Here is a 16,734-nt window from a genome sequence, read left to right as displayed (position 1 = left end):
CATAATGAAAGAAACCAACTGTGAAGGGGGGGTCGAGTGGAGTCACGGCTTAACTTTCCCATTCTTTGCTGTTATTCATGAATGTAGACTCGCTCGTACCCTGCTGCATCTTGGAGAGAACTTCATCTTGCTTTGATCGTAGATAAAAGCACAATGTGTGCACGGTACTGCTTCTTAACCTGGCCTTATTTGTTGTATGAAATAAAACTTTTCAAAACGTTCCAACCCTTGTTGCAGAGAAATTTTATTCTCAATTGCAAAACCATAGACTTGAAGATTACTGCATGCGTCAAATTTAGAGCCTACGAATCTTCATTGTGACTTGCCTAGGCTTTTCTCAAATGGACAGAGCTGGTGAAGTTAGTAAACTTGGACTCTGAGAACAAAAATATGATCTCAATGATTTATTCTCAAGTTGGTGGGAGGAGAGTACAAAAATAACAGTAAGGAGCCCCGAATTGGTTCATATTTGCAACCGTACGACTTTTTGGGTATCAGTGATTCGGTAGACTGATACTGTCTGCTATTCAAAGTTTCAAACTCGTCATGAAAAAAAAGACCCAGAAAATTCGGGGCTGTAAGTCGCAAACATCGGTCTGGGCTATATCTGGGCATAGGGAAAGCTCACGATATTAATTATTTTAATAGTTCTATAATATCACCGGGGAAAATCTTGTAAATTGAAGAGTTGATAATACACTTATATTCTATGTTAGTCAATAGTTAGAATTCTTATACTATTTGAGAGCACTAGTACTTACCTAGACTGCTTCTTACAGTCGAAAAAAAAAACTAAAACACGAAAATGGAAAAGTGAGAGGTGCCCAATGACCCCTCCTTGGTCAACTATTGGCCTGTTACTAATTTTAACTACAGCTTTTTCCATAGATGAAGACTAAAAGAAGTAATTAAAAAAGCAAAGTGAAAAAGAGAGATAACACTAGTTCCTGCACTAAAGTCAAGTGAAAAGGAACTAGTATGTAAATAGTTAATTCCTAAACTAAGACTGCATCCTAATTTTTAAACTTGAATCCTTACTAAAACAGACAAAAATAGATGCATTCTTTTTTCTTTATATCGACTTTGTAACCGTTCATCAGAGAAGCTACTAGTTGAATTCTGCTTCTTCAGCAGATGTTTTTTCTACGACTGTTGGCATTCTCATCTTCATTTTGCAAGGGACTTCCTCTTCTGCTAAGTTAACGATGGGAATGCACGGAATAAGCTCATATGTTCATGTGGCAACAAAAATTTGAAACGAGCTGATAGAACAGTAAAAGAGCAGTCAATCGTCGCAGTTGAAGAAAAAAGAAAGATCCGCCATGGGGGCTCCTAATGAAGTGGGTTCCTTTCCAGGTTTCTAAAACCACTTGCCTCTGCTAAACATCAGAGTTTCCTTCTACCTCTGAAATGCTTCGGTACCTGAGCACTTCAAGAGAGGGCTCAGGATGTTTTGAAGGCCATTCAATAGTCGTGGTCTACTTTTTTGTGAATCAACAGAGCAGTTCCTTTCCCAACTTAGCTAATTTCTTAGTTAGATCACACCATTCGGGAACCAAGGAGCATTGATGCTCCATGCTGCCACTTCCCCTGTTCATGGACAGGGGCATATCTTAGAACATAAAAATGGCTACAATTCGCAGCTTTACGGGTCCTGCAAGTACCGAATCTGTTCAAAATTATTTTCTACATGTACTTAGCTTATATAAATTCGACTGGGTCCGGCCACTACCGAAGTGCAAATACTCCAATCCTGCACAAAATCTTAACCAAACATGGGCATGGGGAACAATTATGCGAAAACTGCAACTGTTAAAACCAGAAGATTGATGATGCACAGATAGTCCTTTCCACCGAATTGCAGCATGTGAACAGCTCTGTGATTAGGTCCTTCAGTTTGTGCCCCAAGCACCACTGCTTCAGGCGACCAACCTTTTCAGTTTGGTAGTTGCTTCCCTGCGGAAGGCTTGCTGACTTGCTTAAGACGATAATTCTTTGTAAGCAGCAAAAATTGGAATAAATTACGCTGTGAACTGAGGAAATGGGTTGTCCCCACATTTGGAAATACTGGATATTGCATGTTAGAGATGGAGTAGGTAACCTTCAGTACTGGAAAACCAATGCCATCGATATTATGAATTGAGGGATAGAACAACAATCACAAGAAACATTGTTCTTCGTGAAGAACTTACATAAAAATTGAAGAGAAGGTCAGAACACTTGGTGCCTAAGGAGATTGGTGCAGTTGGCCGTTAGAAAAGCAGTCAAACTTCAAATTTCATAAGCATATCATCCTTCTGCGCAAGCCTAAGCATGTATAGCGTGACTAAAGGAGGATTAGCTACAGCTTTTGCTTGCATGAGACGACAGACTTGAAGAAACGACTAGTGATTCGACTGACATTACAGCGAAGGATCTTGAAAATCTTTCTCTTAACGGACCCTCTCTTCGGCAATTGAGCCGCATCACTCGTCGGTGTTGCCTTCATTAGTCACTCCCTCTCCTTTCCTCTGCTGATTACCACAGCCACTACCACCTCAAGGAAGAAAGAAAGAAAAAAAAGAAAGACAAGCAGCAAAGTAGGAGTGAAAGCATGTATATGTATTGAAAGCCAAGCCAAAGAGAAGGTCCTATTAGTTGGGATGGTCAATTTGTAAAGTATGTTACAGTTGTAAATGATGTTGATGTGAAGACTAAATCAGATCAAGTCCCTGCTGGTTGAGGCTGCTTGACCACATGCGTGACTCATTTCTTCTATGCCAAAAGGCCCTTGTGGCTGAGGCCATTTAGGCTATGTTTGTTTACTGCGGATCTGAGATCTATTAAGGATCTGAGGTCCGGCCCTCAGGTGAGGTTTGCTAGATCTAGAATACACAATGTTGAAATCAATTGTTTTGTTTAAACAGTTCAACAAAATGTGGATTTCGTATTAGTCATGGATCTAAGATCCTAGGCTGTCAAACATAAACATCACTCTCTAAAAATCCTTATGAATAGCTGAGCCGGCTAGGCTCAGTTAAGGTTGTAAATGAGTTGGGTATAGATCCGGAGATTCTTCATCTTTGGCTTTACTTTGTCTCATTTTGAAACAACCCAATGAATCTAGTGGATCTATATCCAAAAAATCCATTGACCCAGCTGTCTCCAGCAGTAATATGCCCTGCTGGCCAGAATCTCTTTCCTTTCACTTTGTTGAATTTTTCTGGATGCGCCGTGTTTACTTCTTTGTTCTTCCTGAGGACTGATGAGAAGTGTGTTCACATTTTGTAGTCGTTGTGGCGTTTCCTTGTGTTTTATTTGGATCTTTCTTCTTTAAGAGTACACGTGGGAACGTCGTATCAAAATTTTGGAAATTTAGTAACGTTGGTCTCTCTCTCTCTTCGCTAGTCTATATTGAATTGACCTCAGGTTCGTTCACACGGGAGGCCTTTCTCCATCGTTGTGTCCAGTGCCAACTGCCACGTGAATAAGATGCCCAATCCAAGTTCTGGTGCGTGGGATGGTGGTGACTGGTACACGGCCAGTTTCGGTTTTGAATTCTCGAGGCAACTCTTTACTGCAAAAAGTGAGTCAAAACAAAGATAACACCTTAACATATCAAAAGCAAAACATGTGAATGTTTCACAAGTGTAGTTCGAACACTTGTGAGTGTTTCATTAATCTACCACAAAATTTGAAATATATTCATAGAACATTAAAACTAAGTGTTCATATTGCAGTGAGGAAAAGAGGGTGGTGAGGGGCCAAAAGTAGGTCATATAGTTGGTGTGAGCGAGTGTCTACACCAGCCTTTCCAAAATCTCATTACATTGAAGCTAGACCCACCACCCACTACAAATGGTCTTTTTTTGCCGTTGTCGGCTTGTAGGAAGCTATTCATTCTCGTCAAACCACTCGCATCTTCAAATTGTTTAAGTTTATTAAGGTCATGTCACATCACAAGCAAATTGAACCATATTTGCTTTGCTCGTGACATTGAAAAGCCAAAGCTTTGCCTGTGTACTTATGAAAAGTGAAGTCTAGCTAAATGAAGTGCCCACACCAGATCTATGCTGGTGACTCAAAGTGCCTCTCAGCCAAAAAATCATGGCTCTGCTGCTCCCTTTGGCTAAATGCTCTAGTTAGCTAGACTTCGCTCCATTTATGCATATGTAAAATATTTCCTAATGTTATACAAAAGTGCAGTAAGAAATAGATTTTGGGTTCAAAAAAATCATTATTTCTCTGCATATATATATATATATATATATATATATCTTTTTCTAAAGAAACTTCATGGGACTTAAAGATAAGGCCACTTCTATATGATATACATTAAAAACAAGAGTGTTACATCAATAATTACACAAGTAAAACAACAAACACAAGCAGTAATTTCTAAGCTGAACAAATTGCAAGATGAATGAGATTCACGTCTACTTCTGCATTGAGTCAAGGATGAAGCAAAATGGTCAAGGAAAAATTTGGACTGGGCACTGTGATCGACTGCTGTACTTGTCTTCATTAACGGTCTCTTTCTTCTTCTCCACCTGATCAGCCACAACTACCACCCAAGGGGAGAAAGTAAAGAACAGAGAGGGGAAAGTCTGATTCTGGTCAAAGTTCCTTGGACCTTAAGTAAGTGTAGGAGGTCGGCTAGCCTTATATTTTATGCCTTGCCTTGACTCTGAAAGCTCAAATGGGGCCCCTCTCGCTTCATTGGCAATCAAAGTGGAACCATTTCACTGGAACTCCATGAAGATAAAACAGTGCTGTACAAACTTAATGTGTGTGTGTCTATATATATATATATATATATATATATATATATATATATATATATATATAGAGGGAGAGAGAGAGAGAGAGAGAGAGGAGGAGAGTCCACATACATTTATTCAACGTTTGACTTAGAGGGAGCGTCTGTTCATCTCTTACAGGCCAACTGTCTGCTAAAAATATTCTTGGCGGCTTACACCTTATGGTCCACGCTTTGTACCTTGAGAACTATTTCAGATCCCCCATTGTCCCCGTTATGATTTTGCTTTTTTGAATGGAAAAAGAAAAAAAAAAATACTTTGTTCAGATGGTGTTAGAGAGAAAGATCTGCTTGACCTTCTCGAGTCATTTAGCAATAGTAACACTTGAGGACAGATTCTTGGAGCAGTATCAAACTGTTTTCGGGTCAAAGAAAGAGCCGTTTCTGGTTTGATTTCAGGTTCTTCAACAACAAGCTATTCTTAGTTTTATGCTTGGTTAAGATTTAGATACTTTTGGCCATATGTAGTTGGTGGCTATGAATAATTAGGGCTGCACACAAGCCAAGTCGAGCTCGAGCTCGACTCAACTCATGTCTGGTCAGCTCGAGCTCGTCACAAGCTTCACTACTCCAACTCGAGCTTGACTCGATTGGCTGTGTTGGAGCTCGATCTCGACTCTTCAGCTCTCTACGAATATTAATACTTTTAGATCTGATACTTTTAGAGTATTAGTTTGCATAGTGTTGAACTCCAACGAGCAGAATTTTGACAAGAGCTCCCCATTTTTGACAAATGAATAAAATAAGTAGTGGGCATTATGGAAGTCATAAAAGTTGAGGTTCAGTACCACATATATGGAACTTCTTGTAAATTTTTGAGTTCCATATGACAATAAATTCTTGGAAAATTTCAATGGCTTAACTTTTTACTGTAATTTCAAACATGGGTACGTCTCGCATTTCAAACCGGTTCGCATCGGTTGATATGCATCTAATCGGCCCTTCCCCCTCAATGAGGTAGGGGCCGGTTTCGGAACCTTTTGAAGGTTTGGACGATAACAAGCCGATTCAGCCAGTATCGGCCTATACGGAACGAAGCGGGCTGATACATTAAACGAAAGAAAACTAAAAAATAAATTATATTATATTTTAAGTCATTTTCTTAGAGCCACTGTGCCCGTTTCAGATTCGAGTCAGAACTAATTTTTACAATGTTGGTTAGAAGCTGAAAATTTGTTCTTTTCCCCATTGTTCTTCGGAATTAAGAAACGTTGACGTTCACTTTTTAAAAAAGAAAAATAAGGAGAAGATTCATTTATATCCTATATCATAACTAATATTTTAACTTTGGTAAAAGGTGCAATTGTAAAGGTAGCCCTAGGGCTGCACACGAGCCAAGTCGAGCTCGAGCTTAATTCGTGTAAGCATTAACTCATGTAATTCGTTTAACTTGTGTAAGCATTTAACTCGTGTAACTTATAATTTTTTTTTTTACCCTAAAAGTTAAAACCGGTGAACCGGTTTTAACAGTATTATATAGAGTAGTGGTTTGCGGACTCAAGTCAAGTTCCTGATATTCGAACTCAACTCATTCATCATTTCGAGTATCTTTGTAAGCTCGAACTCAGCTCGTTATAAACGAGTCAAGCCCGACTAGAGCTATTTCGAGCGAGTTCAAGTCAAGCCCAAGCCAAATGCCTACTGCCTTTTGGGCTATGGCTCCTTAATGAAAATTTCCCACAAATTTTCTCTCCTATTCTTCTGCCCTTGAATCGCAGTGGATAGGATCCTCTGTGTTCACATTTGGAATCCAAAGTGGGCCCTTCTTGAAGATTGACACGGAAATCCGATGAAACGTCAAAACCGCTTTACCCTCGCCTTCCTCCCCAGTTGAGGTTTAGGGCTGCTTCGAGACCTGGATGGAAAGCAGGATGCATGGTTTGAACATTGACATGGAAAAATGATAGCATGAAAGTCAATGGTTAAGGTATCTCATAAAAATTGAAATCTGAATATAAGGAGTGAGATTTGATAAGAAAGCATATATCCCACTCTGGTACATGTGGAATTCGAATCTGGTATAGGATTTTCGAACCATAATGGGTCAAATATCCAGGTCCAAGGGACATCTGATTCAAGTTGCACATAACATTCCAAGTTTGGTGCAATGTTGTATTTTGGATATGGATCTGAATCTGACATGGCGGTTTCTATTAGGTACCAGGACCTTTCAAGTGCATAAGGTTTTTCTTTTCTTTTTTTTTCCCTTCAAAACCAATCTTTTCCACTAAATGAGAAAACTTTTCATCCGGCAGCATGAGTTTGTGATCTTTCAGCTAGCAGTAACCATGAGTTTTATGATCTGACTACATATTGGGCAGTACAATCAACTTTGGCCATAGATACTTGCATATGTAGGACTGCAATTAGGGTTGTCAATATATCTGATTTGAATAAGATATCTGACCAAATCGATCAGAAAAAAAATCAGATAATAAAAAAAAATTAATATCAGATTAAGGAATCGGATCAAATTCGGATTTAAGAAGTGACATCACATCGGATTCAGATACGGTTTCGGATTGGATTTATGTATATGTAACTGAATCTAAATCCAATCATATATTTATTGTAGCACAGACAATAAAGTGATAGAGACAGAGCTAGAAGAGGAGAATAAAGAAGGCGTTGAAGGGATAGAACATCCAGAAACCTGAAAGGCACAAAGCACTAGCGGAGCTAGAATTTTTTTGGCTGGAAAGGCACTAATTCAATAAATTTAATGTTTTTAGAGGCACATCTACATAATAAACAATCAGATATATCAAACTATTAACATAAAATTAAATTTGTGAGGCTGGTGTGGGTAACTGTCCACACCGGCCACCATGTGGCTCCGCCACTAGCACAAAGAATCGCAAGTGTCCGGGATCAAGGTACGCATTGACTACCTTTGACCTGTATCATACGCAGAGAATTTGCAAATCAGGACGTTCGTGTGATCCATATCTAGTTTTACCATGAATTGATGCTTGATTTTACATGGATCAGTTTGGTAAAAATTCAGGAAATTAAGCAGTAAGGATTACTCATTACACAACACACTTAAGGCTAGTGCAACAATATTTGCAATGTTGCGATTCTAACCTTCTGAGTGAGAAGATAAGAAGGATAATTAGACATCTTAACAGTTAAAACACACAATGGCATGAATGAACCATGATAAGAAATGTGATTGTGCGTGAACAGATCATGTACAACATGGAAATCAAAGAGAAACATGAAAAGGGTCTGATCACCTTGCTACTTACCTTAAGGAGGCGCATGAAAGGGTGAAAATCTTGTATTTGTCACAGTGTCAGTGTTTAACTTCTCATTCATCTTTGGCTTGTGCAGCGTCGAGGGCTGTCTCAAGCCCTTGGTCACACTATAGACTCTTCTTTAAGGCAGCGAAAACTTTGGCTTCATATGTCAAAACAGAAGTGTTTTAAGTCCTGCATGGATTACTTATTCAAATTGTGAAAAATGCCGATGTTAAGATGAGCCTAAATGTTCATATGCAAACTTGGATGAGAACCAGGAGTTCATCATGATCCTTGCCCTAATATAAAAGATGAGGGTATACGCAGCCAAGCGGTTGTAATGCCTATTTAGAGCATTGCCACAAACATTGTTATCGGGAAAATATGGACAGTATTTTTCTCCGGTATTTTCAGCAAAGTTGTTTTTCTCGATAAAAATTTTTAGAAAGAATATCAGCAGATTTTAAAATAATAAAAAACCTAAAAAATAGAAGAGAAACAAAATAAATGAAAATTTAAGTAAAAAAAATAACACAAAAACCTCAAAAAATCGTGAGAGAGACCCCGAGATTCATTTTTGCTGAGATTTTTAAAATCTAGCAAAATTTTCCAGATACTTTCATTTTGCTTGTTTTTCTAGTGAGTATCACAAGATTTTCGAAAATCGCGCAATCCATTCAGAGGGTCTTTCATGGTTTGCAACATCAAAATGAATTTCAGATGTACATGTGATTGTTGTAACCTTAGATCCTCAATCCAGCCAGCTCTTAATTTCTTAACCAGTTCCACACAATTCTGATTGCCCTACAAGACAGTCAATTGATATCCACACCTGTTTGGATGAGTAGTTGTTAAGAGAAATAACACTGACGTACACCGATCTAAGAATCCAAACAACACAAGGATTTATGTGTTTTGGAGAAGATCCTCCTCCAATTATGCGGCACCAGATTTGTCTTTATTTCTTCCAGAACAAGCTACAAGAATACGAATGCTAATCCTTCATATATGAAAAATCTTAATCCTCTCAAAGAAATTTAAGGACCATATATAAAAAAAGGTCTGGGCTCCATGCTCCAACAAGTTGGTGTATCAAAATGCAGCTAAGAGAACATGCCTGAGTTGGATTTGTCGTTTTACTCATTTCCAGTACCCTCCAGTGGCTGACAAACAGTTCACATGTTCTACAAATAGGACCTAAAGCCATCCCACAAAAAAAATTGCAGTGATGCCTCTGATATAGTCAATTAAAGCAGGTACTGCCAGTGGTGAAAAATGAAAAATGGTGCATAACTATGCACCTTCTCTAACAGTTTCTACGTTTAAGTCCTCGAACAGATTTTTACATGACGAAAACATATGAAAATTCAGGAATCAGATCAGATGATAAAGACCGTGTCTAATACCAATAGGACCTGACTGCAAGAACCAGAAAAAGTTGTTTATCAAGGTCAATTTATAACTAGATATTGTGGACTCACCAATATTTTAGAGGCTAAGTTGAGCTAAGCATCAAGCATAAACTGATGTTCCATGGAAGCGAGTCTTAAGAAGGAGAATGAAATGTAATCAAACTCTTAAGAAAAACTTGCCAGATTGAATTCCACATTAATATGTGACAAAATATCTCAAACACAAGATGATCAAGCTTGCAACAGACAAAAGAAGCAAAAAGCACATGATTTAGCAAATTGAAGTCTTGCTTTGTAGGCTACATCTGTTCAAACAGTATTTACCACAATTACTGTGTGAATGAACTATACAACCGAAGTCTGGTGATACAGACTATATAACAAAACTGCACAATCTCAACTGTAAGTGGTGACCCAGATAACAAAATGCAAGAAGACAAAATCAGCTGATCAAGTGTCTCTGGATGAATTACATACGACAGCTGATACAGAAAAAATCATCCTGGATATTGTTGATCAAGCTTCGCAAGATGAAAAAAGCACCCCCTGTTAGTCTATAGCAATGATAAGGAAACCAACAGAGATGTACATAAGGAAGACCGGATAGAGGGCAAGAGCCTTTCTTCTGGGCGAGACAGCAGCACTCATAAAGGGATAAGCTGCCCATGAGCTCCACGCCAGTGTTATTGACACCACAATTATTTTAAGTATCACATTGTCTTTCAGCATGCAAAGAACAGCTCCAACATCGAGAGGGAACAGGCAATACCCCAGAAGGCTCAAACTTTGAAAAAAGATGATATGCCCACCCTGGAATAAACAAATGTCTAGTCACTACAAATAACCATCTGTTTCAAGTTTCAACCTGACTCAAACAACAACTTCTGAGCTGGAAATGGAGAAATGCCTTGCTAACTAAAAAAAGATCCCCGTGTACTAGTGATATCGAAACCAGAAGTGGCAAAATTAATTAAAGGAAAAAAAAAAAGCCAATGAGGTTTATACATACCAGAAGAAGAACATTAAGTGTTAAAATAATGGCGCCAGCAGCAAGGACCCCAAAAGCAACCGCAAAAACCTCAGACTGCAACAGAGAGAGAAAACATCATTAGTTAAGCCCTTCCAATAACAGGGTTCATTGTTGCAACAGAACAAGGCTACTCAAGCAGGACTTGGAAAAGCAAAATGTATCTCACAGAGATCTGAAAAGCATCATATCTCATAGAAAATTATTCATTGTCAATGGCAATCATATGCATTACCAACAATAATATTAATAAGCGACACTGACAATGGAGAATTTGTCAAATTTTATGTTCGCTGGTATTATATGTCAAGATGACCTAGAAAGAAGCAAGATGAAATTATTCCTTTAAGCAATGTATAAGAATTATGACACACCATACGTATGCTATGATACATACCATAAGTACAGGTGGAACCCACATAGTACACCCCTGGCACTAGTTTCATGGGTGCAATATCAGATGTAACCTATTTACGGTATGATATGGAGAATCTCTCGCTAGATAACCCACACACACACACACATACATTCATACATGTACATGTATATACAAAATCTCCAAGTTATGTAAGTTCTCTAAAGCTGAGCACAAACGTGTGTCATGGTAGGCATTCTTACAACACACAAATAGAATGTAAGGCTGATTTCATGCACCAAAATTATTCTTAGGTAGGTTCCATCAGTATCAAGAAATATTCCGCCATGGTTAAGGCAGTCAAACAAACTTTGATACAAGCTCCCATCAGTTCACTCATCTGTTCATATACTAGAGATACTTTAGATTCTGCAATAATTTCTTGATTAATCACTTCGGATTCTTTCATTTCCACGTAAAGAATCAGGTCATTTCTTTAATGAGGGAGCTCTCCTACTCTGCCAAATATGAGTCCACCCCCAGGTCCCTATTTCTACCCTCTAAAATGAAAATTTGAAGTTTTATGACCTTAGTGCTGAATCCTTATCCCATAAATTCAGTTCCAGATTATATATATACATATATATATACATATATATATATATATATATGTGTGTGTGTGTGTGTGTGTGTGTGTGTGTGTGTGTGTGTGGAATTGTCAAAAGAGTTTTCTCAAAGATCCCTTTCACTAATGAAGAAGGCAGAAGAAGAGAAAGAAATGAGGCATTCAAGTTCCAGCAGCTTTATTTGAGATTAGGATTCGCTGAAGTAGTTGTCAGAAAAGGAATTTTGGATCAGTGAGAGTAGATCTCATTCAACAGAGGAGCCTAGACTACACAGGGCAACGGTGAGTGTTGGGTTCTTCCAACCGTGAAAGTAAGCATTCTGTTGATTCTTCCTTGGTTGTTGACACTTGACAGTTGACACAACATATGGCTGTAGTTGGTTGATGGCATTGAGCAACCGCGGGCCTGTTAGTGTTCCACCCAAATCACAGGAGGTGTACCCGGAGTGATACAGTGATTCGACGAACTTCAATTTAAAATTAAGCAACATATCAATAGCCTCTTGATTAATCACTCAGGATTCTTTTGTTTCCATGTAAAGATCATTTCATTAACATGGGCGCTCTCGTACTCTGCCAAATAAGATTACAACCAGGTCCCTATTCATATTATTTATATATATATTTATATTTTTATATATATATATATATAGAGAGAGAGAGAGATAGAGCAGTCAGAACAAATCCAAGCTCCCCCAACTAGTAATAGTGCTAGGGAAACAAAGGAAGGAGAGGGAAGTCATGAACCCCTTGAAAGACTGGGTGAGAACAGTGAAAAAGCTCCTCGACCCCAAAGGTTTTTCAAGAAACGTGGTGTTTGTTACTGGGTTCAAACTTCAACATCAAATACCCAATTTTCAACTTAATAAGGCCAATCAAGCACCCAAACCAGGTCAAGTCCTGGTTTCGGGCTAAGTCATCGGGGTGCGCCATTTTTAGCTTCGCACCCGTGTCAACGCGATGTGGGTGCGGGTGTGGCCCCAGTGCGCACCCAAACTGGTCAAACAAGAGTCGGGTGCAGTCAGACGCACCTGACTAAAATTGTCTTTTTCCTCGCGTTTGACGCGAGTCGGGTGCGGTCAAATGCAAGTCAGTCTATTTTGGTCTAATTTTCAGGGTTTTTTTTTGTTTTTATTTTTAACAAAGTCGATCGGGCACCCGCATCGACCTCGCCCCTTTGCCGCTGCTCTGTCTCTCGCCTGCGATCATCTCTTCCGCCGGAAACTACCTCTCCATTCGGAGACCAGCGTCCGCGGCATCATCTCCATCCAGCAGCATCAGGTTTCCTTCTTTCCCTGTTTCATCTTTCCCTATTTCCTCTTCTTCGTCCCTCTTCGTCCCTTCTTCTTCGTCCCCCTTCTTCGTCCCTTCTTCTTCGTCGCTCTTCTTCGTCCTTCTTCATTGTCTTCTTTGTCCCTCTTCTTCATCCTTCTTCATCGTCTTCTTCGTCCCTCTTCTTCATCCCTCTTAGTGTGCATGTTTGGTACCTGCCTTTTATGTTTACCTAATTTATCCTTTATTTTTTATTTTTTCTAGAATTTGTGATCTCTATGGTTTTCGTCCATGTTTTCATTCTTATGTGATTGAATGTTTTTGTGGTTCTTGCTCCGCAACTTCACAAAATAAATTGTTTTTGTTACTGATATTATAATTTTCTACTGAATTTTTTTTCTGCGTTGCAATTTATGATAATGAATAGTGGATAGCTCTTTAGAATAGCGGATAACTCTTTAAACTTATTTATTGGCATTCATTGCTAGATGTGAACTTGCATTTCACGTCTGACATATGAAGACCATGGGCTTCTTTTGCCGTAACCTAGGCTTGAGTGTGAGACTTTAGCCTGTTCTTTAGGGTAGAGTTGTGATCTTCCCCGAATGTATATAGTCTCTGCTGGTTTCTGATTAAAAAACTAGCGTTGTGAACTCAAAACAAAAGTATATTTCTTGTTGAATGTTGAACTGATGATTGATAATGATACCATGATTAGCAAAATGCAATTTTGATCTTGTTATTTAATAATTTTGTGGTTTATAGACAATTTTTTGTCATATATATTATATACATATTATTATTATAATAATAAATAAATAATAATAATAAAATAAAATAAAAACTCTTGCCACACTTAAATTTTTTGAGATGTGCCACGCCGGCACCCGCACCCCGCACTCAGGTGACATAGGTTTCGGGTGTCACAAAATGGGGCCCAAAGTTTACTTGTTTGATATCCCATAAGTATCAGAAGTAATTTAAGTTGTTAAATTTAAATTATTCTATTAAAACATGTACACTATTTGTAGTTTTTCTTTAGTTATAGTAAATTTGATGCTTAATGCAACTCATAGTTGCTTGAACGTAAAATTCTAGCTTTATTTTGTAATTTTTCTTTATCATGTAGGTTTCTTTATGCACATTAGGACACTTATTATAGTAAATTTGATGTTTGATGCAACTCATAGTCGCTTGAGCCTTGAATGTAAACTTCTAGCTTTATTTTGTAGTTTTTCTTTAACATCTAGGTTTGTTATGCATATTAGGACACTTATTTCAGATAATGCATGCCCAGGTTAAAAATAAGTAGCCTTCAAAGAAAGGAAAGACAAAAAAACACATGTAGTCATGCAGAACGCATAAACTAAAACAAAAGATATGAACAATGACCATGTGTGTCAGACAAGTACCATAAATCAGCTGGTTAGTAACAACCAACATGATGCAGCTATTTGGTTAGCCAATTGAAGCAATCAAAGTACTAAACTGGTTACAGTATACAAAAAAATAATATTTTGACGTCAAGGTTTGCAGTTCCATGTAGTTGCCCTATTAAACCTTCCCCTATAGTTTAATGCCAGTCTATCATCTATGAAATGCTTCCACCCTTCCTCAGGAAGCAAACTGTTCAGAAATTTAATAACTCCATGTCGGTAACTTGTGTTACTTGTTGAATAATTTGTCTTCAGATACATGGATGGAATCAGCAACCTTGCTTGAATTGAATGGATGACATTAAGATTCCTTATAAACTTAGTTTCACTCACAGTTGCCACTACAGAAAGCATTATGGGAATTAGAATCAGAGAGCAGTCATTTCAAATTCAGATAATATAGAAAGTGGGAAAGAAGTAGGAACCAGTGGAGAACGATCTATAAAGTGATATGTTGGAGTCTTGGACTCATGAAATTTTGATGAATTGATATAAACATGCAAAACTCCAATATGAAAAAAAAAAAAAAAAAAAAAAAAGAGAGAGAGAGAATGCAATGTAAAAACTGATATTCATGACCAAATTAAAGCAGCATGACATGGGAATCAGAACTCCTGATAGATCCTGATTCTGAGTCTTAGGAATCTGGATTCTTGATTATGATCATTCTGGAGACTATAGTTTCACTCACATGCAAAGTATAAGCTCGTGCAGCATCTAGATATGATGCCCAATGTATGTAGAATAGAATGTTATCCTTTAGTTTCAGATACAGCTCAATCTGCCCTTTTAAAATTTCATACGGTTGATTCCACTGTTATGAATCAGAATCACTATTCAAACAAAAAGTCTCTTTCCAGTTTCTATCCTGCATACTTCTATACAGTCTAACACACATGCATACCAGATCTGGAAAGCTGTATGCTGTCTAGGGGCGTTTCACATGCCAGAAATAAGACATTGAACTTCTACCTGTTCTTAAACTTCCCTAGTGGTGAATAGATAAGTGACAACATGTTTACTTCCGTGTCTCATTACCATATTTATTACAGCACATTGTAAAACTTTTGTTTCACATGCTCTAGCTTTCCTGCACTTCCTGTGTACTGCATACACAATGATTCATCTGGACCACCTCTAGATATTAAGAATCGATTCCATTCTCCATTTCCCACAGCCACTTATTCCAAGCACAACGGACAACCAGGCTATCAGCCATGATCTCATATTCATTCTAAACACATCTATGTTAATCACCCATGCTGTGTGAATTGTAACTGACCATCAATGACTAATTCCGTTTTCCACCATATTACCGTAGAAGTATATGCAGAAGTTCCATGGGGATGCCCGATCTTCATTGAAGAAAAGAATACACCTACTTCCAAGATGTTCGTAGCTAATACATGAGCAAACATGTTGCCCATGAGCATCAAGCGGTTTAAAAGATATCAATCATATTACATACAGATCTAAAACCGTCATAACAATTTCCATGAAAGGAATCATACGCAGATTAGTCACATACCATACAGAATTCCACGATCAATGGTCATTAAAGAGAAACAACGACGAATGTGAACTAATTTTTCTATTATGTGAATCATAACACCAAAAATTAGCTTTAGCCTTAATTAAGATTATTAATCTCTGGATTAGAAGATAGTAACTACCAAAAAGACATGAAGGCTTCCAACAAACAAATCCAGTACCTTCTTCACAGATGCTGACCACGACAACGTGAGACCGAGGAATATGATGAAGAAGAAAGGGCCCCAAAGATCCCAATCCCTCAACGCCTTGCCCGGATCTTCGCGAAAAGGATTCGGAAAGACCACCAACTTCAAATTGCTCACGATTCTAGACAGATCTCGCTTCACCGTGTCCCAAACAGGTTCCGTCAGCGTGTTGGGAGCTGAACCGAACGCGGTCGCCGCAATGTTCTGCCTCTGATTGGCGTTCGAACTCGGTGCCACGGGTGGCACGGGAGGCACGGGCTTCTGGGTCGACGGCGGGATGGAAGATGTGATGAAGGGGGCCGACGAGACGGGGATCGACACCCTGGGAGGGCTCGGGGGACGGGCGGGGGCGACAGGGACGGATCCGTGGAGGCTGGCCGACTGGACGCTCTCGTTGATGAGGTTCTCGATCTCGTCGATGTCCGATTGGGAAGAGGGATGAAGGGGGATGGTATCGTTGTGCGACATCTTCGTTCCTTCGTCGGAAAACCGTGCAATTCAAGATCTAGTGAGAGAGAGACAGAGAGTTCTTCCCCTCGAAACGCAGAGAGCTCCCCTGCGCCTCAATTCGGAAGAGCGACAGGTACTTCGGACCAAGCCGAGGGAGAAAGAAGATGAAACTTTAACCCCTCTCTACCGGGACCCTTGTTCTGAAAATTCTAAAAAATAAAATTAGTTATTTTCGTTTTCATGCTTCTTTTTGCTCATAAACTAAAATATATATATTATTTTTCAAAAAAGAATGCAGAATTCCTTCGTAAAACAAATTCATTTTTTGTCAATTAAAAAAACATTAATTTTAACCTTTTTCGATGTTATCTTTTATCA

General features: G+C 38.6%; 1 protein-coding gene across 1 annotated transcript; it reads right to left on the bottom strand.

Annotated features, from left to right (window-relative positions):
• Positions 1–9,703: 9,703 nt before the first annotated feature.
• Positions 9,704–16,527, bottom strand: LOC116267268 (protein YIP4b-like). The gene is made up of 3 exons (XM_031648898.2): positions 15,880–16,527; positions 10,462–10,536; positions 9,704–10,262 (listed from the first exon to the last, which is right to left on the bottom strand). The coding sequence occupies exons 1-3, from the start codon at positions 16,372–16,374 to the stop codon at positions 10,002–10,004; spliced, it is 831 nt and encodes a 276-aa protein (XP_031504758.1). The 5' UTR covers positions 16,375–16,527; the 3' UTR covers positions 9,704–10,001.
• Between the last annotated feature and the right edge of the window lie 207 nt (positions 16,528–16,734).

This window comes from Nymphaea colorata, chromosome 13 (assembly GCF_008831285.2).
Source record: "Nymphaea colorata isolate Beijing-Zhang1983 chromosome 13, ASM883128v2, whole genome shotgun sequence".
Classification (NCBI taxonomy): Eukaryota; Viridiplantae; Streptophyta; class Magnoliopsida; order Nymphaeales; family Nymphaeaceae; genus Nymphaea; species Nymphaea colorata.
This window is presented reverse-complemented; position numbering and strand designations above follow the sequence as displayed.